This window comes from Odontesthes bonariensis, chromosome 19 (genome assembly GCF_027942865.1).
Source record: "Odontesthes bonariensis isolate fOdoBon6 chromosome 19, fOdoBon6.hap1, whole genome shotgun sequence".
NCBI classification, from domain to species: domain Eukaryota; kingdom Metazoa; phylum Chordata; class Actinopteri; order Atheriniformes; family Atherinopsidae; genus Odontesthes; species Odontesthes bonariensis.
Window position 1 is genome coordinate 809748 of NC_134524.1, and position 25297 is coordinate 835044.

General features: G+C 48.9%; 1 protein-coding gene across 3 annotated transcripts in view; it reads left to right on the forward strand.

Moving 5' to 3' along the window:
• The window catches only part of LOC142369286 (ephrin type-B receptor 4b-like), a 58857-nt gene extending 39618 nt beyond the window's left edge, over positions 1–19239 (forward strand). Inside the window, exons 6-21 of one of the 3 annotated variants that reach the window (XM_075451621.1) lie at positions 710–865; positions 1759–1904; positions 3073–3277; positions 3360–3753; positions 4991–5052; positions 5144–5257; positions 9704–9951; positions 10291–10437; positions 10894–10962; positions 11128–11177; positions 11278–11377; positions 12995–13188; positions 14124–14282; positions 15997–18338; positions 18403–18610; positions 18963–19239. In XM_075451621.1, coding sequence (XP_075307736.1) covers positions 710–865; positions 1759–1904; positions 3073–3277; positions 3360–3753; positions 4991–5052; positions 5144–5257; positions 9704–9951; positions 10291–10437; positions 10894–10962; positions 11128–11177; positions 11278–11377; positions 12995–13188; positions 14124–14282; positions 15997–16102 — 2150 coding nt within the window. In that variant the 3' untranslated portion in view covers positions 16103–18338; positions 18403–18610; positions 18963–19239. Of the gene's footprint in view, positions 1–709; positions 866–1758; positions 1905–3072; positions 3278–3359; positions 3754–4990; positions 5053–5143; positions 5258–9703; positions 9952–10290; positions 10438–10893; positions 10963–11127; positions 11178–11277; positions 11378–12994; positions 13189–14123; positions 14283–15996; positions 18611–18962 lie in introns of all 3 variants that reach the window. The other 2 variants (XM_075451620.1, XM_075451622.1) reach the window with 2 other exon arrangements.
• The last annotated feature ends 6058 nt before the right edge of the window (positions 19240–25297 follow it).

The following is a 25297-nucleotide window of genomic DNA, read 5'->3' on the forward strand; positions in this document are numbered from 1 at the left end:
ATGCTAACGCTAATGCTAGCCCTGTGTTTGTCTGCAGCAGGCTTTAGCTGTTTTCCATGCTAACGCTAATGCTAGCCCTGTGTTTGTCTGCAGCAGGCTTTAGCTGTTTTACATGCTAACGCTAATGCTAGCCCTGTGTTTGTCTGCTGCAGCTTTTAGCTGTTTTACATGCTAACGCTAATGCTAGCCCTGTGTTTGTCTGCAGCAGGCTTTAGCTGTTTTACATGCTAACGCTAATGCTAGCCCTGTGTTTGTCTGCAGCAGGCCTTAGCTGTTGTACATGCTAACGCTAATGCTAGCCCTGTGTTTGTCTGCTGCAGCTTTTAGCTGTTTTACATGCTAACGCTAATGCTAGCCCTGTGTTTGTCTGCAGCAGGCTTTAGCTGTTTTACATGCTAACGCTAATGCTAGCCCTGTGTTTGTCTGCAGCAGGCCTTAGCTGTTTTACATGCTAACGCTAATGCTAGCCCTGTGTTTGTCTGCAGCAGGCCTTAGCTGTTGTACATGCTAACGCTAATGCTAGCCCTGTGTTTGTCTGCTGCAGCTTTTAGCTGTTTTACATGCTAACGCTAATGCTAGCCCTGTGTTTGTCTGCAGCAGGCTTTAGCTGTTTTACATGCTAACGCTAATGCTAGCCCTGTGTTTGTCTGCAGCAGGCTTTAGCTGTTTTACATGCTAACGCTAATGCTAGCCCTGTGTTTGTCTGCAGCCTGCCCGGCGGGTCACTTCAAGGTGGAGTCGGGACATGGCGTCTGCAGCTCATGTCCAGCCAATAGCAACACAAGGATCCCAGGCTCCTCCTACTGCCCGTGTCTCCCCGGCTACGACCGAGCCGACTCCGACCCGCCGCACGCCGCCTGCACACGTAAGATTCCCACATTTATTCCACATTTCTGCTCCTGTCTCAGCTTGCTGCTGCCAGATCTTTAAAAACTCTATTTCCCACAATGCACCTGGTTGGTGTCTGTTACCGCCCCGTCTCCAGACTTCATCCTGAAGTCGTTCGTTTTCATTGTTTCGTGATGAAAACTGAGAATCATGGGAACATTAGTGAACTGGCCCTTTAAGGCCTCATTAATGCATCATGAGGACTTACCGCACACACACACACACGTGGACTCACGTGCACACACATGCACACACACGCACACACGCCCCCTTAACTACCACGACGCCGCCTCTTTAAGTGCATTGCCCGGGGCAACAGCAATTAGGCCAAATTAATAGCCTCATTAGCTCTTTGTGTGAGTCTGGGGTCACACTGGTAGGGAACACACACATGCACGTGCACGCTCACACCCACATGCACGCTCACACACACGAGCACGCTCACACACACGTGCACGCATACACAGATTTCTGGTTTCACAGACGTCTGTGTGGAAGCAGAAACTTCTTATCTCTCAGCTTCTCCATCAGTCTGTAACCGCACAGAAAAAGAAACAGAAGAAGAAGAAAAACAGAAGAAGAAGAAGAACAGAAGAAGAAGAACAGAAGAAGAAAAACAGAGAAGAAGAAGAAGAGCAGAAGAAGTAGAAAACCAGAAGAAGAAAAACAGAAGAAGAAGAGCAGAAGAAGATAAACAGAGAAGAAGAAGAAGAGCAGAAGAAGAAAAGCTCCTTTTAGAGGAATGAAAACACGTCTGAGTGAACAGCTGAGACGAGCAGCAGCTGCCTGACAGTCGGCGCTCAGGGCAGACTGTTTAATGTGATGTAAGGCACGGTGTGACTTCTGACCCCTGACCTCTGACCCCTGCAGGACCGCCCTCTGCCCCCCGCCTGCTGGTGAGCCAGCTCAACGACACCGTGGTGACGCTGGAGTGGAGCGAGCCGCTGGACCGAGGAGGCCGAGGAGACCTGACCTACAGGGTCCTGTGCTCCAGCTGCGGAGCCGGCGGCGCCAAGGTAGGTCCAGACCGGTTAGAACCAGGTCAGACCGGTTAGAACCAGGTCCAGACCGGTTAGAACCAGGTCCAGACAGGTTAGAACCAGGTCCAGACCGGTTAGAATCAGGTCCGACCGGTTAGAACCAGGTCAGACCGGTTAGAACCAGGTCCAGACCGGTTAGAACCAGGTCCAGACCGGACCGGAGAACCAGGTCCAGACCGGTTAGAACCTGGTCCAGACCGGTTAGAACCAGGTCAGACCGGTTAGAACCAGGTCCAGACCGGTTAGAACCAGGTCCAGACCGGTTAGAACCAGGTCAGACCGGTTAGAACCAGGTCCAGACCGGTTAGAACCAGGTCAGACCGGTTAGAACCAGGTCCAGACCGGTTAGAATCAGGTCCAGACCGGTTAGAACCAGGTCCAGACCGGACCGGAGAACCAGGTCCAGACCGGTTAGAACCAGGTCCAGACCGGTTAGAACCAGGTCAGACCGGTTAGAACCAGGTCCAGACCGGTTAGAACCAGGTCCAGACCGGTTAGAACCAGGTCAGACCGGTTAGAACCAGGTCCAGACCGGTTAGAATCAGGTCCAGACCGGTTAGAACCAGGTCCAGACAGGTTAGAACCAGGTCCAGACCGGACCGGAGAACCAGGTCCAGACCGGTTAGAACCAGGTCCAGACCGGTTAGAACCAGGTCAGACCGGTTAGAACCAGGTCCAGACAGGTTAGAATCAGGTCCAGACCGGTTAGAACCAGGTCCAGACCGGTTAGAATCAGGTCCAGACCGGTTAGAACCAGGTCAGACCGGTTAGAACCAGGTCCAGACCGGTTAGAACCAGGTCCAGACCGGTTAGAACCAGGTCCAGACCGGACCGGAGAACCAGGTCCAGACCGGTTAGAACCAGGTCAGACCGGTTAGAACCAGGTCCAGACCGGTTAGAACCAGGTCAGACCGGACCGGATCAGATAGACCATAGAAACCTGACTCCTCCCCCTCCAGTCTTCTCTCAGTCTTCTCTCTTCTGACTCCGCCCCCTCAAGTCTTCTCTCTTCTGACTCCGCCCCCTCCAGTCGTCTCTCTTCTGACTCCGCCCCCTCCAGTCTTCTCTCTTCTGACTCCGCCCCCTCCAGTCTTCTCTCAGTCTTCTCTCTTCTGACTCCGCCCCCCTTCTGCCTGCTCCTCAGGGATTGGCCGGCTCCTGCTCGCCGTGTGATGACAGCGTTCTGTACCGGCCGGCGCAGGTCGGGCTGACTCAGCGCCGCGTCGTCATATGGGGACTCCGCCCACAAACCAAGTACACGTTCACCATCCAGTCCCTGAACGGCGTCTCTGCTGTGAGCCAATCAGAGCCGGCCGCCGTCAGGGTCAACGTCACCACCAGCAGAGACGGTAACTAACTACATTACCCAGCATGCCCTTCAGGGGGAAGTTTGATGAGGTAAAGTTCTGATTGGTGGTCGGGTGTGTGCAGTTCCTCCTCCGGTTTCTGGCCTGAGGCGGGCGGCGGCCTCAGAGAGCAGTCTGACGGCGGCGTGGAGCGTCCCGGTCCTGCAGAACCAGCAGCAGGTCCTGGACTACCAGCTGCGCTACAGCCCGCGGGACGGCGAGGGGGCGGGGCAGTGGCAGTACGTGTCCAGCAGGTCTTCTTCGGTGGTGCTGGGCGGGCTGCGGCGGGCGGCGCGCTACCAGGTGCAGGTGCGGGCGCGCTCTCAGGCGGGATACGGCGCCTTCAGCGCGGCGAGCAGCCTCAGCACGCTGCCCGACGGCACCGCGGGCCAATCGCAGCTGGCGGCGACCGCCGCGCTCGTCTCCGTGGGGATCCTGATGCTGGTCGCCGCGGTGATAGCGGGAGGCATCTGCTACCGGTGAGAGAAAGATGTGTGTTCAGGATGCTCCCGCCCTGCTGCCGTCAGCAGAACAATGGAGCTGACCTCGGGTTCACGTGCACGCACACACACGTGCACACACACGTGCACAGAGCAGGGTGGAACACGACGACTATATTAAGATGGAGAAACTCGAGCCTGTGGGAGATGGAGAGATACACGCAGATAATCACATTCCTGAGGGGGGGTGTGAGCGTGCACGTGTGTAGGGGCGTGCACGTGCGCCTCCTGAGGAAACAGGATTCCTGCAGCTGCTGAAACTCTGTCCTTCTGTCTTGTTTCCTCTGATGAAAGTTTTTTATTATTATAAATGTATATATATATATATATATATAATATATATATATATATATATATATATATATATATATATATATATATATACATTTATAATAATGTAAATATAATATATAAATATAAGTTTTTATTTTATTATTTATAAATATTCCCATTAATTTATAGACCATCAAACAGCTTTTTAAAAGCTTCCTCTTAGAGGAAAGTTTATCCATGTTTGTTAGCTTTGTTTACTCAAATTACCTTTTATAGTTACACCAATCCTACTGTTAGCTAAATTGACTTTTGCTCTGTTATAGTTATACCAATCTTACTGTTAGCTAAATTGACTTTTGCTCTGTTATAGTTATACCAATCCTACTTTTAGCGAAATTAACTTTTGCTCTGTTATAGTTACACCAATCCTACTGTTAGCTAAATTTACTTTTGCTCTGTTATAGTTATACCAATCCTACTGTTAGCTAAATTTACTTTTGCTCTGTTATAGTTATACCAATCCTACTGTTAGCTAAATTTACTTTTGCTCTGTTATAGTTATACCAATCTTACTGTTAGCTAAATTTACTTTTGCTCTGTTATAGTTATACCAATCTTACTATTAGCTAAATTTCCTTTTGCTCTGTTAAAGTTATACCAATCCTACTGTTAGCTAAATTTACTTTTGCTCTGTTATAGTTACACCAATCTTACTGTTAGCTTAATTTACTTTTGCTCTGTTATAGTTATACCAATCTTAATGTTAGCTACATTTACTTTTGCTCTGTTATAGTTATACCAATCTTACTGTTAGCTAAAATGACCTGATTGATTTTCTGTATCTGTATTTCTGTGTTAGATTTTTCCTGATTGTTGTTTCTGTGTTGTAAAGCACTTTGGAAAGTCCTAAATAAATTAATTTCCCTTCACTTCTGTCCGTCAGCAGGAGGCGGCGGCGGCGCTCCGACCCGAACGACAAGGCGGGACACTACCAGATGGGACAGAGTGAGTCTCTCTCAGCCAATCAGAGCGCAGACGGGGGGGCAGGGCCTGCCGAGGGTTTTTAATGATTTTCCGTGCTGTGATGTTGTTGTAGCGATGAAGGTGTACATCGACCCGTTTACCTACGAGGACCCCAACGAGGCGGTGAGGGAGTTCGCCAAAGAGATCGACGCCTCCTTCGTGAAGATCGAGGAGGTGATCGGAGCAGGTGAGGCACACCTGGAGGAACTTTTTGTCCTCACAGAAGCATGCTGGGACTTTGTGTCCTCACAGAAGCATGCTGGAACTAAAGAGGATTCACTTTGGCTTTGTTCGAAACCGCCTGCTACATGCTACATGCTACATGCTACATGCTACATACTACATACTATATACTGCATACTACATACTATATACTACATACTACATACTACATGCTACATGCTACATACTACATACTACATACTGCATACTGCATACTACATACTACATACCATATACTACATACTACATACTACATGCTACATACTGCATACTACATACTATATACTACATACTACATACTGCATACTACATACTACATACTACATACTGCATACTGCATACTACATACTGCATACTACATACTACATACTATATACTACATACTACATACTGCATACTACATACTACATACTACATACTACATACTACATACTGCATACTACATACTACATACTGCATACTGCATACTTCCATACTGCATACTCATGGATCAGACAGTATGCAGAGCGTTTACCCACAATGCATCTCGCTCCTGCCCGAGCCGAAGTCAGCCAGCCTGAAGCTGATTTCTCTTAAGCTCTAAACTCTGTAAACTTTAGCAACATTTGAAACATTTTCAGGTGAGAAAGTAGTCGTTTAGATCCCCAACGTGTTGAAAACCTGACAAAATACCGGCTGTTTACCATTTTGTTCCCACGAATTCGGCGCTACTAAAGCTAGCCGCAGTGAGCTAACGCAGTTCCGGTTATTTTCACAAAATAAAATACCCGTTGCCTTTTATCATAGAGAAAGCCATTACCATACAATTGGTGCTTTTGTTTTGAAAACAGGAAGTGAACCTACCCTCGTTGTAGCTAGCTTGAAACTGCCATTTTGACAGGAAATGAGGATCGGCGACGTCACGTCACGTTGCATCTTGGGTAGTTTGAGTATGAGTAGTAACCTCATGATGCATACCCAACATTTCGGAGAATCTAGTATGCATCCGGGAACTTCTGCTTACTCAAACTCGCATACTAACTCAGAAAGTTAGTAGGAGTAGTAGGAGTAGTAGGAGAAGTAGGCGGTACGAGACCTTCGTACGAAAAAAGTGAGAAATTTAGAGTAAAAATACGAAATTGTTCCTGCATGAGGCCCAATGTTCTGGAGTTTAAGAACAAAGGAGAGAGGAAGAACCTCTCAGAGTTACTTTGGACATTATTCTGGAGGTTTCTCAGACTTTGGTCGATGTTTTTTAGGAATCTTTCTGAGGAACGAGAAGCTAAAACTGAAGAAATGAATCAGCTTTGAATCTTTTTCAGATACTTTTTAAATGTTAAACTTAATGAGTTTGTAGATTAAACTGATTGATTTGGGAACCAGGAATGTTAGTATAACTTTGTTTACTCAGTTGGAGGAAACTCTTCAGGAATCCAGAAACATTTTCAGAACCTTCATCTGAACCTTCCTCTGATCTGAACTGAGGGAGTTTGGCTTAGCGGTGGATCCGAACTCCGGCTCTCACTGCTGGGTGTTAAGGAGGCTTTTATTTTGGGAAGTTTGCCAGCTCTGTGACCTCCGACCCCAGAGAAAACGGGACGTTAGCTTTCCCATCGTCGGGAAAACCCGTGTTCGTGCTGTGAAAACATCAGATCTGATTTCTCCTCCAGCATGAATCCTGTATTATTAAAAGTAAACATGAGACCCGCGCTGTGTGTGTGTGTGTGTGTGAGGGCGCGTTCTCACAGCTTAGTGGGGACCTCAGGGAGAACAGGATCAGTGGAGCGAGGACGCCTGGCGTAATGAGGACGTTGGGAAACAGGGGTAGCTTTAGCATTAGCTAAATGAAAAAGTGAGAAATGAAAACATTTTGCAGCCTTTCACTTTCTTTCTGTTTTTACATCGAACAGAAAAGTGTGGGCTGTGACACCGTTAGCCTAGCTTAGTATCTGAGCAGTTGTGGTTCAGGTGTAGAAACTGGGGTAGGTTTAGCATTAGCTAAATGAAAAATGAAAAAGTTAGAAATTTAAACATTTTGTAGCCTTTCACTTTCTTTCTGTTTTTACATCGAACAGAAAAGTGTGGGCTGTGACACCATTAGCCTAGCTTAGCATCTGAGCAGGTGTGGTTCAGGTGTAGAAACTGGGGTAGGTTTAGCATTAGCTAAATGAAAAATGAAAAAGTTAGAAATTTAAACATTTTGTAGCCTTTCACTTTCTTTCTGTTTTTACATCGAACAGAAAAGTGTGGGGCTGTGACACCATTAGCCTAGCTTAGCATCTGAGCAGGTGTGGTTCAGGTGTAGATGTTTGTTTGTTTGTTTTGTTTATTTTGTTAAACGGTGTCATACACCAAAAAGGTGCCCAGCCCACATGGGCTTACAAGACACACCATAAGTAATAAAAAGAAAAAGTCAAAAGAAGATCTCCATAATAGCTAATCCAACATATACGGTCCTCAGTAGACAACAACCACACTCAGACATAAAGTTGGTGAGCTTCCAACACATATTAGGCTAAATAAAACACTATTTCGCTAAACAAATATGTTAGTCTGCACTCATCGGACATAGAAAACAAATCATGACATTCCAAGGTCAATTTAAGGAAGAGCTCAAGTCTAAATACATGGTAAAAAGGACAGCAAAACACAAAATGCATCTCATTTTCCACCTCATTTAAGTCACACAGGTGACACTTTCTGCATGAAAACGTCCAGTTTCAACAAGATACCACTTCTGGTAAGTTTCAGGGTGACATAATGCTCTGGTTGGTAGACGGACTTTGTCAAACAATGCATTCTCAGTTTAGGTTTGTACAGAGCTGCCGTTGGTTAGAATCGGGCTGATGTGCAGCTTCTGTTACAGTAGGACTCTCTGGTGACATCAGAAAGATGTAACGGGATACGTGCTCCCGGCCGGGGGGAAGCGCACGCCGAGCACATGTGTGTGCACGAGGTGCAGACGTGTTGGTATGTGCTAATGAGCCTTAAAGGAACATTACACCTCTCCCCCGGTATCGGTTTATTAAGTCCGTTCTGGACTGGCTGGTGTTGGTTGTGACCGTGTGACCTCATTAGCCGCTCTGATCCGGCGGAGTCCCTCAGGGTTCTGTTGTCGGCTCTCCTGTGTTTCCCCTTCAAAGAGCCCAACAAGCTGCCTCCAGTTAAAGGAGCTGATTAGATCAGCTCGCTGCTTCAGGAGAGCGTCTGAGGCTCATTTCCAGGCCGCCGTTTGTGTTCTGGCACAACTCTGCATGAGTCACACTTTATTTAATAACCGGCCCCATGAGCCCGCTCCGTTCTGATTGGCTGGTGTCCAGAAATGTCCGCCAGCTTTCAGAACTCTTTAGTTAAACTGTCAGCTTCTCAAACATATCTGTAACATATCCAACCCGAGTCGGTTTGAGCTTCTTATCGACTCTTTTTTAACTAAAACAAAGACCTCTAACATCAGCTCGCTGACACCATTATATGTACAACTCTTCTGTACCTGTCCAGGTGTGTGTGTTACTGCGATGGTTCATTTCATCAGAAACATTACTGTGTAATCTAATCGAGATAAGCGTGTTCATATAAGTAATAACTTTATTCGTGTAGCGCCTTTTAGTCAAACTGTGACGAGTTACGGACGAAGAACAAGAGAAAGACGAAGAATTTCCGTCTGATTCCTACAACATTCCAGCCCAGGGAAGATAGAAAAGTGATTTATCTTCTTTATATTCTTTATCCAAGTCAGCGGCTTTATTCTGGAGATTGTTCTATTTATTTATATGCAGAACGCTCACCTGTGGCGTCCCTCATGGTTCGGTGTCGGGCCCCCTGCACACAAAGTCAAAGAGCTTCACAATGACTGATTCATGCTGTAACTTTGTTCAAATAATACCCACAAACTCACCTCGCCAACACCATTATATGTCCAACTCTTCTGTACCTGTCCAGGTGTGTGTGTTACTGGTTCATTTCATCAGAAACATTACTGGGTAATCTAATCGAGATAAGCGTGTTCATATAAGTAATAATAACTTTATTCATGTAGCGCCTTTTAGTCAAACCGTAACGAGTTACGGACGAAGAACAAGAGAAAGACGAAGAATTTCCGTCTGATTCCTACAACAATCCAGCCAAGAGAAGATAGATAAAGAAGATAAATCACTTTTCTAAGTCAGCAGCTTTATTCTGGAGATTGTTCTATTTATTTATATGCAGAACGCTCACCTGTGGCGTCCCTCAGGGTTCGGTGTCGGGCCCCTATAATGACTGATTCATGCTGTAACTTTGTTCAAATAATACCCACAAACTCACCTGGACAGGTGCACGACTGTGGTTCACCTGTGGGGATAAATTCTGACCGCTGTGGTTAACTTGTCACAGGTCTTATTGAGGTTATTTATCGATCATCGTAACAATGGCGTCCTGCTGTGTACCTGTCCAGGTGAGTTTGGCGAGGTGTGCCGTGGCCGGCTGAGAATCCCGGGCAGGAAGGAGAACTATGTGGCCATCAAGACTCTGAAGGGCGGCTACACAGACAAACAAAGGCGCGACTTCCTGTCGGAGGCGTCCATCATGGGTCAGTTCCAGCACCCGAACATCATCCACCTGGAGGGCGTCATCACCACGTCCTGCCCCGTCATGATCCTGACGGAGTTCATGGAGAACGGAGCGCTCGACAGCTTCCTGAGGGTGAGACGGCGCTACCTGTTTACCTGTTTACTCACCTGACTGTTTACCTGTTTACTCACCTGTCTGCTCACCTGTCTGTCCACCTCTTTACTCACCTGTCTGCCCACCTGTCTGTCCACCTGTTTACTCACCTGTCTGTCCACCTGTTTACCTGTTTACTCACCTGTCTGTCCACCTGTTTACCTGTTTACTCACCTCGACAGCTTCCTGAGGGTGAGACGGCACCACCTGTTTACCTGTTTACTAACCTGTCTGTCCACCTGTTTACCTGTTTACTCACCTGTCTGTCCACCTGTTTACCTGTCTGTCCCACCTGACTGTTCACCTGTGTGTCTGCAGATGAATGATGGACAGTTCACCACCATCCAGCTGGTGGGGATGCTGCGTGGCATCGCCGCGGGGATGAAGTATCTGTCAGACATGAGTTTTGTCCACAGAGACCTGGCGGCTCGTAACATCCTGGTCAACTCCAACCTGGTCTGTAAGGTGAGAGGACCACCTGTCTGCCTGTTCATCTGTTTGCTTACCCACCTGTCTGCTTACCCACCTGTCTGCTAACCCCACCTGTTTGCTTACCCACCTGTCTGCCTGTTCATCTGTCTGCCTGTTCATCTGTCTGCTTACCCACCTGTTTGCTTACCCACCTGTCTGCTTACTCACCTGTCTGCTTACTCACCTGTCTGCCTGTTCATCTGTCCGCTTACCCACCTGTCTGCTTACTCACCTGTCTGCCTGTTCATGTGTCTGCTTACCCACCTGTCTGCTTACCCACCTGTTTGCTTACCCACCTGTTTGCTTACCCACCTGTCTGCTTACCCACCTGTCTGCTTACCCACCTGTCTGCTTACCCACCTGTCTGCTTAACCACCTGTTTGCTTACCCACCTGTCTGTCCTTCTTGCCCCATCCATCTGATCTGACTGTGATGTTTTGTGTGTGGCAGGTCTCAGATTTCGGTCTGAGCCGGTTCCTGACGGAGAACTCGTCCGACCCGACGTACACGAGCTCTCTGGTGAGTCCCCACAGGTGTATGATGATGTCATAAGTAATCAGACGGAGACCGTGTTGTGTTCTCAGCGTTAAAGGTGTGACTGTTCCAGGTCAAACCGCTTGAATCTTAGGTCTTTGTGTCAGGGGACTTTGTTCTCGTCACTAAACTTTAGTTTTGGTTCCGCAGGGAGGGAAGATTCCCATCCGGTGGACGGCCCCTGAAGCCATCGCCTACAGGTGCGTCCCACCTGCGGCTCGTTGTTTCGTTGTCGCAGGTCAAGCTTCACAGCTGTTGTCGTAGCTGTACCTGTTTCATTAATTCATCCTCTGATCGCAGGAAGTTCACGTCCGCCAGCGACACGTGGAGTTACGGCATCGTCATGTGGGAGGTGATGTCATACGGAGAGCGACCGTACTGGGACATGAGCAACCAGGACGTAAGAATAAAAACACGGACTGCTCCTTTAACCTGTTCAGCAGCTCTGGAAATAAAAGCGTGTAACAGCTGGAGGGTCGCTGGTTCGATGCCCGGCTTCCTCACCTGTTTTTTAACGTAATGCGATGATCTTTTTTGTTTAATTTATTTATTATTTATTTGGTCAAATTTTCAGGTTTTTTTTCCAGTTTGAACCTTTATTTAAATGTAAAAACATGAATTAACGGCCAGTCCAGACGCGGAAAAGGCCTTTGATCGGGTCTGTTGGCCCTTTTTCTACCGAGTGCTAGAGAGGCCGGGCTTTAAAAGTCAATTTGTTCGGCGCATACAGGCTCTTTATAGAGACCCTACTGCCAGAATAAAAATCAATGGCCGTCCATCAGGCAGCTTTAAACGATACAGAGGTACTCCCCAGGGTTGCTGTCTGAGCCCCGCACTTTTTGTGATTTTCATAGAGCCCCGAGCACAGAGTATCGGACATTAAGACACGGCGGGCAAAAACAGTGATTTTTCATGCAGTGGTCAATTTTTAGATTTTGGGCCAGTCTACTCCTTCAATATGTGTTATTTCAAAACATAAATTAAAATGTTTATTTCATCATATTTTGTTTAATCGCAGGAGTACGTTTCGCCCAAATTTACAAAAATGAATTCCCCTAAAAAAAAAAAAAAACATTTTTTATTTATATTTTTCCAGTATCAATATCTCAGCCTATGGAGCACCTACTAACACCAAACTTTCCAGTTATACACTTAGCAGTATTCTGAAGATATTTACAGAAGGATTTGTTGATAAATCATTCCTGGCCTGATTTATATGACATTATAATCAAAATTGATGTTTTTTAGGCTATGGACAGTATATTTTGATTTCCTAGTAAATGAAAGCAGATATCCTGAAATCACTCTAACTTTCTTTTCATTTTGTGTTTAAACAAAATGAAAAAATAATTTTGCACCTGGCTTTATCATATGTTCAGCTCTATCTTCCGGAAATATATGCAAATGTGCTCATATTTAATGAGATAATGCCTAATTCGCATAATTAAACGTACAAATATCTAAAACTTGTAATACATTTTTTTTTCATACTTGTATAAGTAATCAACTGAGGAAGTTTCATGGTGATATCTATTATTTCTGCTGCCTTTCATTTTGTTTTACTATATACATGCAAATATTTTGTGTTTTTTTTTGTTTAAATTACCCTATTCACCTGTAGCGTCCCGCCTTAACATGGCAAATGAGGACCATGAAATGGGACTCTTTGCGGATGACATTATCATCTATATCTAACTTAACACTGCCTAAACTCATGGAGACTTTGGACGAGTGTAAGTCGGGTTATAAATTGAACATAGCTTAAAGACATTAGGCTGAAATATAAAGTGAAGTGGGATGCAAAATCCATAAAATACTCGGGTGTGTTGATTAGTCAGAAACTTGATAAAATGTATGAAATAAACTATAAAATAATGAATTATAAGATGCAGGAGGATTTTTTTAAAAATGGTCCCTGCTGGGGGGTAATTAACAGTTTTTTTCTGTGTTATCTTCCTCATCGTCGGCTGAACTGAACAACAGGATCATAATTCTTTTTTTTTTCCCCCGTCTTTAGGTGATAAACGCCATCGAGCAGGACTACCGGCTGCCGCCGCCGCCCGACTGCCCCGCCTCCTTGCACGCGCTGATGCTGGACTGCTGGCAGAAGGATCGAGCCAACCGGCCCCGCTTCTGCGACGTGGTGGCGGCGCTCGACAGGCTGATCCGAAACCCCGCCTCCCTGAAGGTGACGCACCCGGAGGCCCCGAGGTGAGGCCCGTTTGATTGGCGGCTCAGGGGTCAGAGGTCAGAGGTCAGAGAGCGGGTGACTGGCAGCTGTTTACACAAGCAGGTGCACAGCCGCTCACGTTCCCGGTTAAACTCCGGGTGAGGTCATTTCCCGGACTGCCCTGGGCTGCGTGTTGTTCCCCCTCTCTCTGCCCCCTGCTTCCTGTCTCCCTGAACTTTCAAATCAAATTAAATTTATTTGTAGCACATTTCCTGTACAAAACAATTCAAAGTGCTTCACATGAAATAAAAGCATTGCAGCAGGGAGTGGAAGAAGGAGTAAAATACATAAAAGAATATAAAGAGAAACAAATAAAAGGATTAAAGAAATATAAAGAGAAACAAATAAAATAATTTAAATGATTAAAAGAATATAAAGAGAAACAAATAAAATAATTAAAGAATATAAAGAGAAACAAATAAAATAATTTAAAATGAATTTAAAAACCAGCAACAGTCCAGATAAGTTCAAAGATATCGTGCATATTTCATGCATAGACACATGAGAACAGAAATGTCTTTAACCTGGATTTAAAAATGTCTCCATTGGGTGAAAGTTTAATCTCCACTGGCAGTTTGTTCCACTTGTTTGCAGCATAACAGCTAAATGCTGCTTCTCCATGTTTAGTCTGGACTCTGGACTGGACCAGCTGACCTGAGTCCTTGGATCTAAGAGCTCTGCTGGCTTTATATTCTCTGAACATATCACAGATTGTAAACCATCAGCAGGCTTTTAAAATCTATTCTGTGACTGACTGGAAGCCAGAGTAAAGATGTTAAAGCTGCTGTGATGTGTTCAGATGTCTTAGTCCGGGTTAAAACTGCCTCTCCTATCCAATAAAGGCATAAAAACTGTTTGTCCCTGTTTGCCCCTGTTTGCCCCTGACTGTCCCTGTTTGCCCCTGTTTGCCCCTCAGCGCGTCTCATCCCCTGCTGGACCAGCGGGTCCCGCCTCCCCTGTCGGCCTGTGGTTCCGTCTCCGAGTGGCTCCGGGCCATAAAGATGGAGCGCTACGAGCCGAGCTTCCTGCAGGCCGGATTCACCAGCCTGGACATCGTCTCCCAGATCAACACAGAGTGAGACTGCTTTATTATTCTACTGTTTACCTGCGTTTACCCGCATCTGTTTACCTGCGTTTACCTGCGTTTGTTTACCTGCGTTTACCTGCGTTTGTTTACCTGTGTTTACCCGCATCTGTTTACCTGCGTTTACCTGCGTTTACCTGCGTTTACCTGCGTTTACCTGCGTTTACCCGCATCTGTTTACCTGTGTTTACCCGCATCTGTTTACCTGTGTTTACCCGCGTGTGTTTACCTGCGTTTACCTGCGTTTGTTTACCTGTGTTTACCCGCGTGTGTTTACCTGCGTTTACCCGCATCTGTTTACCTGCGTTTACCTGCGTTTGTTTACCTGTGTTTACCCGCGTTTACCCGCATTTACCTGCGTTTGTTTACCCGCATTTACCCGCGTTTACCCGCATTTACCTGCGTTTGTTTACCTGCGTTTACCTGCGTTTACCTGCGTTTTTTCACCTGCGTTTGCCCGCATCTGTTTACCTAAGTTTACCTGCGTTTGTTTACCCGCATTTACCCGCGTTTACCCGCATTTACCTGCGTTTGTTCAACTGCGTTTACCCGCATCTGTTTACCTGCGTTTACCTGCGTTTGTTTACCTGTGTTTACCCGCGTGTGTTTACCTGCGTTTACCCGCATCTGTTTACCTGCGTTTACCTGCGTTTGTTTACCTGTGTTTACCCGCGTTTACCCGCATTTACCTGCGTTTGTTTACCCGCATTTACCCGCGTTTACCCGCATTTACCTGCGTTTGTTTACCTGTGTTTACCTGCGTTTACCCGCATCTGTTTACCTGCGTTTACCTGCGTTTACCTGCGTTTTTTCACCTGCGTTTGCCCGCATCTGTTTACCTAAGTTTACCTGCGTTTGTTTACCCGCATTTACCCGCGTTTACCCGCATTTACCTGCGTTTGTTCAACTGCGTTTACCCGCATCTGTTTACCTGCGTTTACCTGCGTTTGTTTACCTGTGTTTACCCGCATTTACCTGCGTTTGTTTACCTGCGTGTGTTTACCTACATTTACCCGCATCTGTTTACCTGCGTTTACCTGCGTTTGTTTACCTGCGTTTACCCGCGTTTACCTGCGTTTGTTTACCTGTGTTTACCCGTGTTTACCTGCGTTTATTTACCTGCGTTTGTTTACCTGCGTTTGTTTACCTGTGTTTACCCGTGTTTACCTGCGTGTGTTTACCTGCATTTACCTGCATTTGTTTACCTCCGTTTACCTGTGTTTACCCGTGTTTACCTGCGTTTATTTACCTGCGTTTGTTTACCTGCGTTTGTTTACCTGCGTTTGTTTACCTGTGTTTACCCGTGTTTACCTGCGTTTATTTACCTGCGTTTGTTTACCTGCGTTTGTTTACCTGTGTTTACCCGTGTTTACCTGCGTGTGTTTACCTGCATTTACCTGCATTTGTTTACCTCCGTTTACCTGTGTTTACCCGTGTTTACCTGCGTTTATTTACCTGCGTTTGTTTACCTGCGTTTGTTTACCTGCGTTTGTTTACCTGCGTTTGTTTACCTGTGTTTACCCGTGTTTACCTGCGTTTATTTACCCACGTTTACCTGCGTTTGTTTACCTGCGTTTACCCGCGTTTACCTGCGTTTGTTTACCTGTGTTTACCCGTGTTTACCCGTGTTTACCTGCGTTTACCCGTGTTTACCTGCGTTTGTTTACGCTCAGGGAACCAAACTCTAACCTTTCTGTTTCCACAGAGACCTGCTCAGAGTGGGCGTGACCCTCGCCGGCCACCAGAAGAAGATCCTCTCATCCATCCAGACGCTCAGGATACACAAAGCCCCGCCCACCCTGCTCTACTGACCAATCACAGCCCTCCCCAGCCGCAGCGTCCAAAACCACAACACTCAGGATGACGCCGGGTTGACAGCTCTGATCCCGCCTCGGTCCGTCCAATCAGAGCCAAACACGGAGCTGACCGCCGTCTGGTTGGTAGACTTTGCATCATTTCACCAGCCAATCCGCTGCTCAGGAAACCCAAAGCTCCTCCTCCCTTTACCTGATTGGAAGGTTTTTAGTCTGTTGAAGTGGTCGGCCAATCAGCATCCAGCACAACGAGCTGCTTGGAGGACATTTTGGACCAGGATCAGGACAGCAGAAGAAGAAGTGTTCTGGTCCGTACAGCTTCACAGATTTCTGTCCAAACTCCACCGAATATTCTAGGATTTTAACTTTGTGCTAATTTCTTAAAGACGTTTCATGAAAGAAGTCGCAGGAATTCCTCAGACAGCGGCCGTGAGTCGCCAGTTGGACCTCCCGTACTTTACACGGGACCGACTGAGGAGTGACCCGGTTGGACCTCCTGGTCGCTGAGGAGTGACCCGGTTGGACCTCCCGTACCTTACCCGGGATTGCCTGAGGAATGACCCGGTTGGACCTCCCTTACCTTACCCGGGATTGCCTGAGGAATGACCCGGTTGGACCTCCTGGTCGCTGAGGAATGACCCGGTTGGACCTCCCGTACCTTACCCGGGATTGCCTGAGGAGTGACCCGGTTGGACCTCCCGTACCTTACCCGGGATTGCCTGAGGAGTGACCCGGTTGGACCTCCCGTACCTTACCCGGGATTGCCTGAGGAGTGACCCGGTTGTACCTCCTGGTTGCTGAGGAATGACCCGGTTGGATCTACCGTACCTTACCCGGGATTGCCTGAGGAATGACCCGGTTGTACCTCCTGGTTGCTGAGGAGTGACCCGGTTGGACCTACCGTACCTTACCCGGGATTGCCTGAGGAGTGACCCGGTTGTACCTCCTGGTCGCTGAGGAATGACCCGGTTGGACCTACCGTACCTTACCCGGGATTGCCTGAGGAATGACCCGGTTGGACCTCCCGTACCTTACCCGGGATTGCCTGAGGAATGACCCGGTTGGACCTACCGTACCTTACCCGGGATTGCCTGAGGAATGACCCGGTTGGACCTCCCGTACCTTACCCGGGATTGCCTGAGGAATGACCCGGTTGGACCTACCGTACCTTACCCGGGATTGCCTGAGGAATGACCCGGTTGGACCTACCGTACCTTACCCGGGATTGCCTGAGGAGTGACCCGGTTGTACCTCCTGATCGCTGAGGAATGACCCGGTTGGACCTACCGTACCTTACCCGGGATTGCCTGAGGAGTGACCCGGTTGTACCTCCTGATCGCTGAGGAATGACCCGGTTGGACCTACCGTACCTTACCCGGGAACGCCTAAAGGAAACATGTGCCTTCAGAGGAAATCTTTTGTAAACTTTTGTAAGATTTAAATTTTCTGTGACTCTTCCGGTGCTGAAACGTCAGGATTTTCCTGAGGAACCGTCCTGGGACTCCGATCATGTCACATGATCAGACTCTAAAAGATGTAGTTCTCCAGATATATGTTGTTCTGAGGGATCTGCAGCTGGGTTTAAAGTGGAAGTTTAACTAGAAACTTTCATCCTTTTATTAAACACTAATAACCGAAAGATTCTGTGAGGTCAGATCTCCGTGTGATCGCTGATCCGCTGGAGCAGAACCGCTGCAGATTATTTTAAGGCCTCCGTTGGTCCTTAGAGGCTCCTGTGAGCCGGAACCGTTTCACATTCAAACGCAGAAATATCGTATTTTAGCACTTTTTATATGTTTGATCATGTTTTTATTCTGCAGAACCGGAGATGTTCTTATACTGGATTTTACATTTCAGGAGAAAAGGTTCTGATGTTTCAAAGTTCTGATGCTCAGTGGTTCTGATGCTCAGAGGTTCTGATGCTCAGTGGTTCTGATGCTCAGTGGTTCTGATGCTCAGAGGTTCTGATGCTCAGAGGTTCTGATGTTTCAAAGTTCTGGTGCTCAGAGGTTCTGGTGCTCAGAGGTTTTGATGCTCAGAGGTTCTGATGCTCAGTGGTTCTGATGCTCAGAGTTTCTGATGCTCAGAGGTTCTGATGTTTCAAAGTTCTGATGCTCAGTGGTTCTGATGCTCAGAGGTTCTGATGCTCAGTGGTTCTGATGCTCAGAGGTTCTGATGCTCAGAGGTTCTGGTGCTCAGTGGTTCTGATGCTCAGAGGTTCTGATGCTCAGTGGTTCTGATGCTCAGAGGTTCTGATGCTCAGAGGTTCTGGTGCTCAGTGGTTCTGATGCTCAGAGGTTCTGATGCTCAGAGGTTCTGATGCTCAGTGGTTCTGGTGCTCAGTGGTTCTGATGCTCAGAGGTTCTGGTGCTCAGAGGTTCTGATGCTCAGTGGTTCTGATGCTCAGAGGTTCTGATGCTCAGTGGTTCTGATGCTCAGAGGTTCTGATGCTCAGAGGTTCTGGTGCTCAGTGGTTCTGATGCTCAGAGGTTCTGATGCTCAGAGGTTCTGGTGCTCAGTGGTTCTGATGCTCAGAGGTTCTGGTGCTCAGAGGTTCTGATGCTCAGTGGTTCTGATGCTCAGAGGTTCTGATGCTCAGTGGTTCTGATGCTCAGTGGTTCTGATGCTCAGAGGTTCTGATGCTCAGAGGTTCTGGTGCTCAGTGGTTCTGATGCTCAGAGGTTCTGGTGCTCAGAGGTTCTGATGCTCAGTGGTTCTGGTGCTCAGTGGTTCTGGTGCTCAGAGGTTCTGATGCTCAGTGGTTCTGATGCTCAGTGGTTCTGGTGCTCAGAGGTTCTGGTGCTCAGAGGTTCTGATGCTCAGAGGTTCTGGTGCTCAGTGGTTCTGATGCTCAGAGGTTCTGATGCTCAGAGGTTCTGAGGCAGCGCCACCGTCTCTGGATCAACAGGAACCGGCTGCGAGCTCGGCTCTTCCTGTCGGACTCATCAACGCAGGAAGTGAAGCGCCGAAGGTCATAGGTCGTCACGAACAAAGGATGGAACACCTGAACGCTGCTGTTGCCTTCACTGTCTGTTTTCCTGATGCATGAGATGTGTTCCCTCTGTAAAACTGAGTTTCAGCTCAGGAACCAGGAATAAAGAACGTCCCGGGAGAACATTTTACCCTCCAAATTATTATTATTGTTCTTATTGTTCTTATAGCTGCAGGAGGCGGGTAGGAAGGGGGTTAAGGAACGGGTAGGAAGGAGGTAAGGAAGGGGATAGGGAACGGGTAGAAAGGGGGTAGGAAGGGGGTAGGGAACGGGTAGAAAGGGGTAAGGAAGGGGATAGGGAACGGGTAGAAAGGGGTAAGGAAGTGGGTAGGGAACGGGTAGGAAGGGGGTAGGAAACGAATAGGGAACGGGTAGAAAGGGGTAAGGAAGAAGATAGGGAACGGGTAGGAAACGGGTAGAAAGGGGTAAGGCAGGGGATAAGGAACGGGTAGGAAGGGGGTAGGAAACGGGTAGTAAGGGGCAAGGAAGGGGATAGGGAACGGGTAGGAAACGGGTAGAAAGGGGGTAGGGAAGTGGGTAGAAAGGGGTAAAGAAGTGGGTAGGGAACGGGTAGAAAGTGGGTAGGGAACGGGTTGAAAGGGGAAAGGGAAGTGGCTAGAAAGGGGGTAAGGACGTGGGTAGAGAAAGGGGGTAATGAAGTGGGTAGGAAACGGGTAGGGAACGGGTAGAAAGGGGGTAGGGAACGTGTAGAAAGGGGGTAAGGAAGTGGGTAGGGAACAGGTAGAAAGGGGATAGGGAAGTGGGTAGAAAGGGGGTAGGGAACGGGTAGAAAGGGGGTAAGGAAGTGGGTAGAAAGGGGTAAGGAAGGGGATAGGGAACGGGTAGGAAGGGGGTAGGGAACGGGTAGGAAGGGGGTAGGAAACGGGTAGTAAGGGGCAAGGAAGGGGATAGGGAACGGGTAGGAAACGGGTAGAAAGGGGGTAGGGAAGTGGGTAGAAAGGGGGTAGGGAACGGGTAGAAAGTGGGTAGGGAACGGGTTGAAAGGGGAAAGGGAAGTGGGTAGAAAGGGGGTAGGGAAGTGGGTAGAAAGGGGGTAAGGACGTGGGTAGAGAAAGGGGGTAATGAAGTGGGTAGGAAACGGGTAGGGAACGTGTAGAAAGGGGGTAGGGAACGTGTAGAAAGGGGGTAAGGAAGTGGGTAGGAAACAGGTAGAAAGGGGATAGGGAAGTGGGTAGAAAGGGGGTAGGGAACGGGTAGAAAGGGGGTAAGGAAGTGGGTAGAAAGGGGTAAGGAAGGGGATAGGGAACGGGTAGGAAGGGGGTAGGAAACGGTAGTAAGGGGCAAGGAAGGGGATAGGGAACGGGTAGGAAACGGGTAGAAAGGGGATAGGGAAGTGGGTAGAAAGGGGGTAGGGAACGGGTAGAAAGTGGGTAGGGAACGGGTTGAAAGGGGAAAGGGAAGTGGGTAGAAAGGGGGTAGGGAAGTGGGTAGAAAGCGGGTAAGGACGTGGGTAGAGAAAGGGGGTAATGAAGTGGGTAGGAAACGGGTAGGGAACATGTAGAAAGGGGGTAGGGAACGTGTAGAAAGGGGGTAAGGAAGTGGGTAGGGAACAGGTAGAAAGGGGATAGGGAAGTGGGTAGAAAGGGGGTAGGGAACGGGTAGAAAGGGGGTAAGGAAGTGGGTAGAAAGGGGTAAAGAAGGGGATAGGGAACGGGTAGAAAGGGGGTAAGGAAGTGGATAGAAAGGGGTAAAGAAGTGGGTAGGGAACGGGTAGAAAGGGGATAGGGAAGTGGGTAGAAAGGGGGTAAGGAAGTGGGTAGAAAGGGGTGAAGAAGTGGGTAGGGAACGGGTAGAAAGGGGATAGGGAAGTGGGTAGAAAGGGGGTAGGGAACGGGTAGAAAGGGGGTAAGGAAGGGGGTAGGAAACGGGTAGAAAGGGGATAGGGAACGGGTAGGAAACAGGTAAGAACGGGTAGAAAGGGGGTAGGGAAGTGGTCAGAAAGGGGTAAAGAAGTGGGTAGGGAACGGGTAGAAAGGGGGTAGGGAAGTGGGTAGAAAGGGGTAAAGAAGTGGGTAGGGAACGGGTAGAAAGTGGGTAAGGAAGTGGGTAGGAAACGGGTTGAAAGGGGGTAAGGGAGTGGGTAGAAAGGGGTAAAGAAGGGGATAGGGAACGGGTAGAAAGGGGGTAAGGAAGTGGGTAGAAAGGGGTGAAGAAGGGGATAGGGAACGGGTAGAAAGGGGATAGGGAAGTGGGTAGAAAGGGGGTAGGGAACGGGTAGAAAGGGGGTAAGGAAGTGGGTAGGAAGGGGGTAGGAAACGGGTAGAAAGGGGATAGGGAACGGGTAGGAAACAGGTAAGAACGGGTAGAAAGGGGGTAGGGAAGTGGGTAGAAAGGGGTAAAGAAGTGGGTAGGGAACGGGTAGAAAGTGGGTAAGGAAGTGGGTAGGAAATGGGTTGAAAGGGGAAAGGGAAGTGGGTAGAAAGGGGGTAAGGAAGTGGGTAGAGAAAGGAGGTAATGAAGTGGGTAGGGAACGGGTAGAAAGGGGGTAGGGAACGTGTAGAAAGGGGGTAGGGAAGTGGGTAGAAAGGGGTAAAGAAGTGGGTAGGGAACGGGTAGAAAGGGGATAGGGAAGTGGGTAGAAAGGGGTAAAAAAGTGGGTAGGGAACGGGTAGAAAGGGGGTAGGGAAGTGGGTAGAAAGGGGATAGGGAAGTGGGTAGGAAGGGGGTAGGAAACAGGTAAGAACGGGTAGAAAGGGGGTAGGGAAGTGGGTAGAAAGGGGGTAAGGAAGTGGGTAGAGAAAGGAGGTAATGAAGTGGGTAGAAAGGGGCTAGGGAACAGGTAGAAAGGGGGTAGGGAACGTGTAGAAAGGGGGTAAGGAAGTGGGTAGAAAGGGGTAAAGAAGTGGGTAGGGAACGGGTAGAAAGGGGATAGGGAAGTGGGTAGAAAGGGGCAAGGAAGGGGATAGGGAACGGGTAGAAAGGGGGTAGGGAAGTGGTCAGAAAGGGGTAAAAAAGTGGGTAGGGAACGGGTAGAAAGGGGGTAGGGAAGTGGGTAGAAAGGGGGTAGGAAACGGGTAGAAAGGGGCAAGGAAGGGGATAGGGAACGGGTAAGAACGGGTAGAAAGGGGGTAGGGAAGTGGTCAGAAAGGGGTAAAAAAGTGGGTAGGGAACGGGTAGAAAGGGGGTAGGGAAGTGGGTAGGGAATGGGTAGAAAGTGGGTAAAGAAGTGGGTAGGAAACGGGTTGAAAGGGGGTAAGGAAGTGGGTAGGAAACGGGTTGAAAGGGGCTAAGGAAGTGGGTAGAGAAAGGGGGTAATGAAGTGGGTAGGAAACGGGTTGAAAGGGGTAAAAAAGTGGGTAGGGAATGGGTAGAAAGGGGATAAGGAAGTGGGAGCAGAGCCTTCAGTTATCAGGCCCCTCTCTGTGGAACCAGAGCCTTCAGTTATCAGGCCCCTCTCTGTGGAACCAGCTGCCAGTTTGGGAGGCAGAGCCTTCAGTTATCAGGCCCCTCTCTGTGGAACCAGCTGCCAGTTTGGGAGGCAGAGCCTTCAGTTATCAGGCCCCTCTCTGTGGAACCAGCTGCCAGTTTGGGAGGCAGAGCCTTCAGTTATCAGGCCCCTCTCTGTGGAACCAGCTGCCAGTTTGGGAGCAGAGCCTTCAGTTATCAGGCCCCTCTCTGTGGAACCAGCTGCCAGTTTGGGAGCAGAGCCTTCAGTTATCAGGCCCCTCTCTGTGGAACCAGCTGCCAGTTTGGGAGCAGAGCCTTCAGTTATCAGGCCCCTCTCTGTGGAACCAGAGCCTTCAGTTATCAGGCCCCTCTCTGTGGAACCAGCTGCCAGTTTGGGAGGCAGAGCCTTCAGTTATCAGGCCCCTCTCTGTGGAACCAGCTGCCAGTTTGGGAGGCAGAGCCTTCCGTTATCAGGCCCCTCTCTGTGGAACCAGCTGCCAGTTTGGGAGGCAGAGCCTTCAGTTATCAGGCCCCTCTCTGTGGATCCAGCTGCCAGTTTGGGAGGCAGAGCCTTCAGTTATCAGGCCCCTCTCTGTGGATCCAGCTGCCAGTTTGGGAGGCAGAGCCTTCCGTTATCAGGCCCCTCTCTGTGGAACCAGCTGCCAGTTTGGGAGGCAGAGCCTTCAGTTATCAGGCCCCTCTCTGTGGAAGCAGCTGCCAGTTTGGGAGGCAGAGCCTTCAGTTATCAGGCCCCTCTCTGTGGAACCAGCTGCCAGTTTGGGAGGCAGAGCCTTCAGTTATCAGGCCCCTCTCTGTGGATCCAGCTGCCAGTTTGGGAGGCAGAGCCTTCAGTTATCAGGCCCCTCTCTGTGGAACCAGCTGCCAGTTTGGGAGGCAGAGCCTTCAGTTATCAGGCCCCTCTCTGTGGAACCAGCTGCCAGTTTGGAAGGCAGAGCCTTCAGTTATCAGGCCCCTCTCTGAGGAACCAGCTGCCAGTTTGGGAGGCAGAGCCTTCAGTTATCAGGCCCCTCTCTGTGGATCCAGCTGCCAGTTTGGGAGGCAGAGCCTTCAGTTATCCCATAGTTCCCCTTTACAGCAGTTTCTTTAACTTCAGATAACCAACAGTTAGTCTGACACCGGAGTGGAAACACTTCCTCCATATTTGTCCCCCAGATGTGGAACACTTTCTAATAACAGAAAATTACAGCTGAGCGACTCAGCAGCTGCCGGAGACGATAATTATGAATCATCTGAAATCTTGATTTGCTCATTAAACCCACAAACCCAACAGCAGGTGTTCCACTTTAACTCCAACGAACTCTGAGTGACAGGGGTCAAAGGTCAGAGCCGCTCGGGTCATGTGACCGGCTGCTTGGGAGTCTGAAAACACTCTGAAGATGTTTTCACCTTCTTTCCCCGGCATCTTCAGTCTGTTTCCGGTTCTGATCATGTGATCCGGGCCGACTCCTCCTCGGAGACCTGGATCAGAACTTTCCCTGCAGGTCTTCAGGTTCCAGGCTCCAGGCTCCAGGCTCCAGGTTCCAGGTTCCAGGCTCCAGGCTCCAGGCTCCAGGCTCCAGGCTCCAGGCTCCAGGCTCCAGGTTCCAGGTTCCAGGCTCCAGGCTCCAGGCTCCAGGCTCCAGGCTCCAGGCTCCAGGCTCCAGGTGGGATGAGGCAAGGCAAGACATCTTTATCTATACAGCGCATTTCATACCACAGGCAACTCGATGTGCTTTACATAAAGACAAGGCATTTAAAAGATAAAAAATAATGGGGTGACTGGGTCTGGGTCCTGCTGTCCTCTGGCCTGCTTGTGCTGTTCCTGTTTGTGGGGGGGGAGGCATTGCTTCTCCCTGCTGCTCGCGGCCTCACCCACCTGTGGGCACGTCTTGACTCCCGGGGCGCTTGCCCAGGGGCACTGGCCCACTGCGGTTGGCTGTCTGGGGCGCCTGGCCCTCTCGGGTGTTGGGCGGGGTCTCTGCCGGGGGGTTTTGGTGGCGCTCGGGCTCGCGGGGGCTGGTTCCGGCGCGTGGCCCATTTCTGGGTGGCGGGGGCCTGGCGGGGCTGGTAGGCTGCCGCCTCTGGTCGCCGGGGGGGCTCTGCCCGATGCTTGTGGGGGCTCTGTCCGGGAGCTTCCTCTGCTGCCTTCTGGGGGGATGCGTGGTCGTCCCTATGGGCCCTCTCGGCCTGCTTCTGATTGCAGGGGGGGGGGGGGGGGGCTGTGACACTATACACTGATATTTAAGCATGGTTATTGTGTGGGACCATCTATGTGTATTGCATGTTCATGCACACACACTCACACTCACATTCATTAGCCCAGTAGCATGCTCACTATGCTCACTAAGCAGTTGTTGTGCTGTCCTGTGGTTTAAGGTCACCTGTGTACTATATGAGATTGCCTCTGCTTATTTGTTTGTGTGTTTGTTCTCTGCTTGTTTGTTTGTGTGTGTGTTTGTTCTCTGCTTGTTTGTTTGTTTGTGTGTTTGTTCTCTGCTTGTTTGTTTGTGTTTGTTCTCTGCTTGTTTGTTTGTGTGTGTGTTTGTTCTCTGCTTGTTTGTTTGTTTGTGTGTTTGTTCTCTGCTTGTTTGTTTGTGTGTGTGTTTGTTCTCTGCTTGTTTGTTTGTGTGTTTGTTCTCTGCTTGTTTGTTTGTGTGTTTGTTCTCTGCTTATTTGTTTGTGTGTTTGTTCTCTGCTTGTTTGTTTGTGTGTGTGTTTGTTCTCTGCTTGTTTGTTTGTTTGTGTGTTTGTTCTCTGCTTGTTTGTTTGTGTGTGTGTTTGTTCTCTGCTTG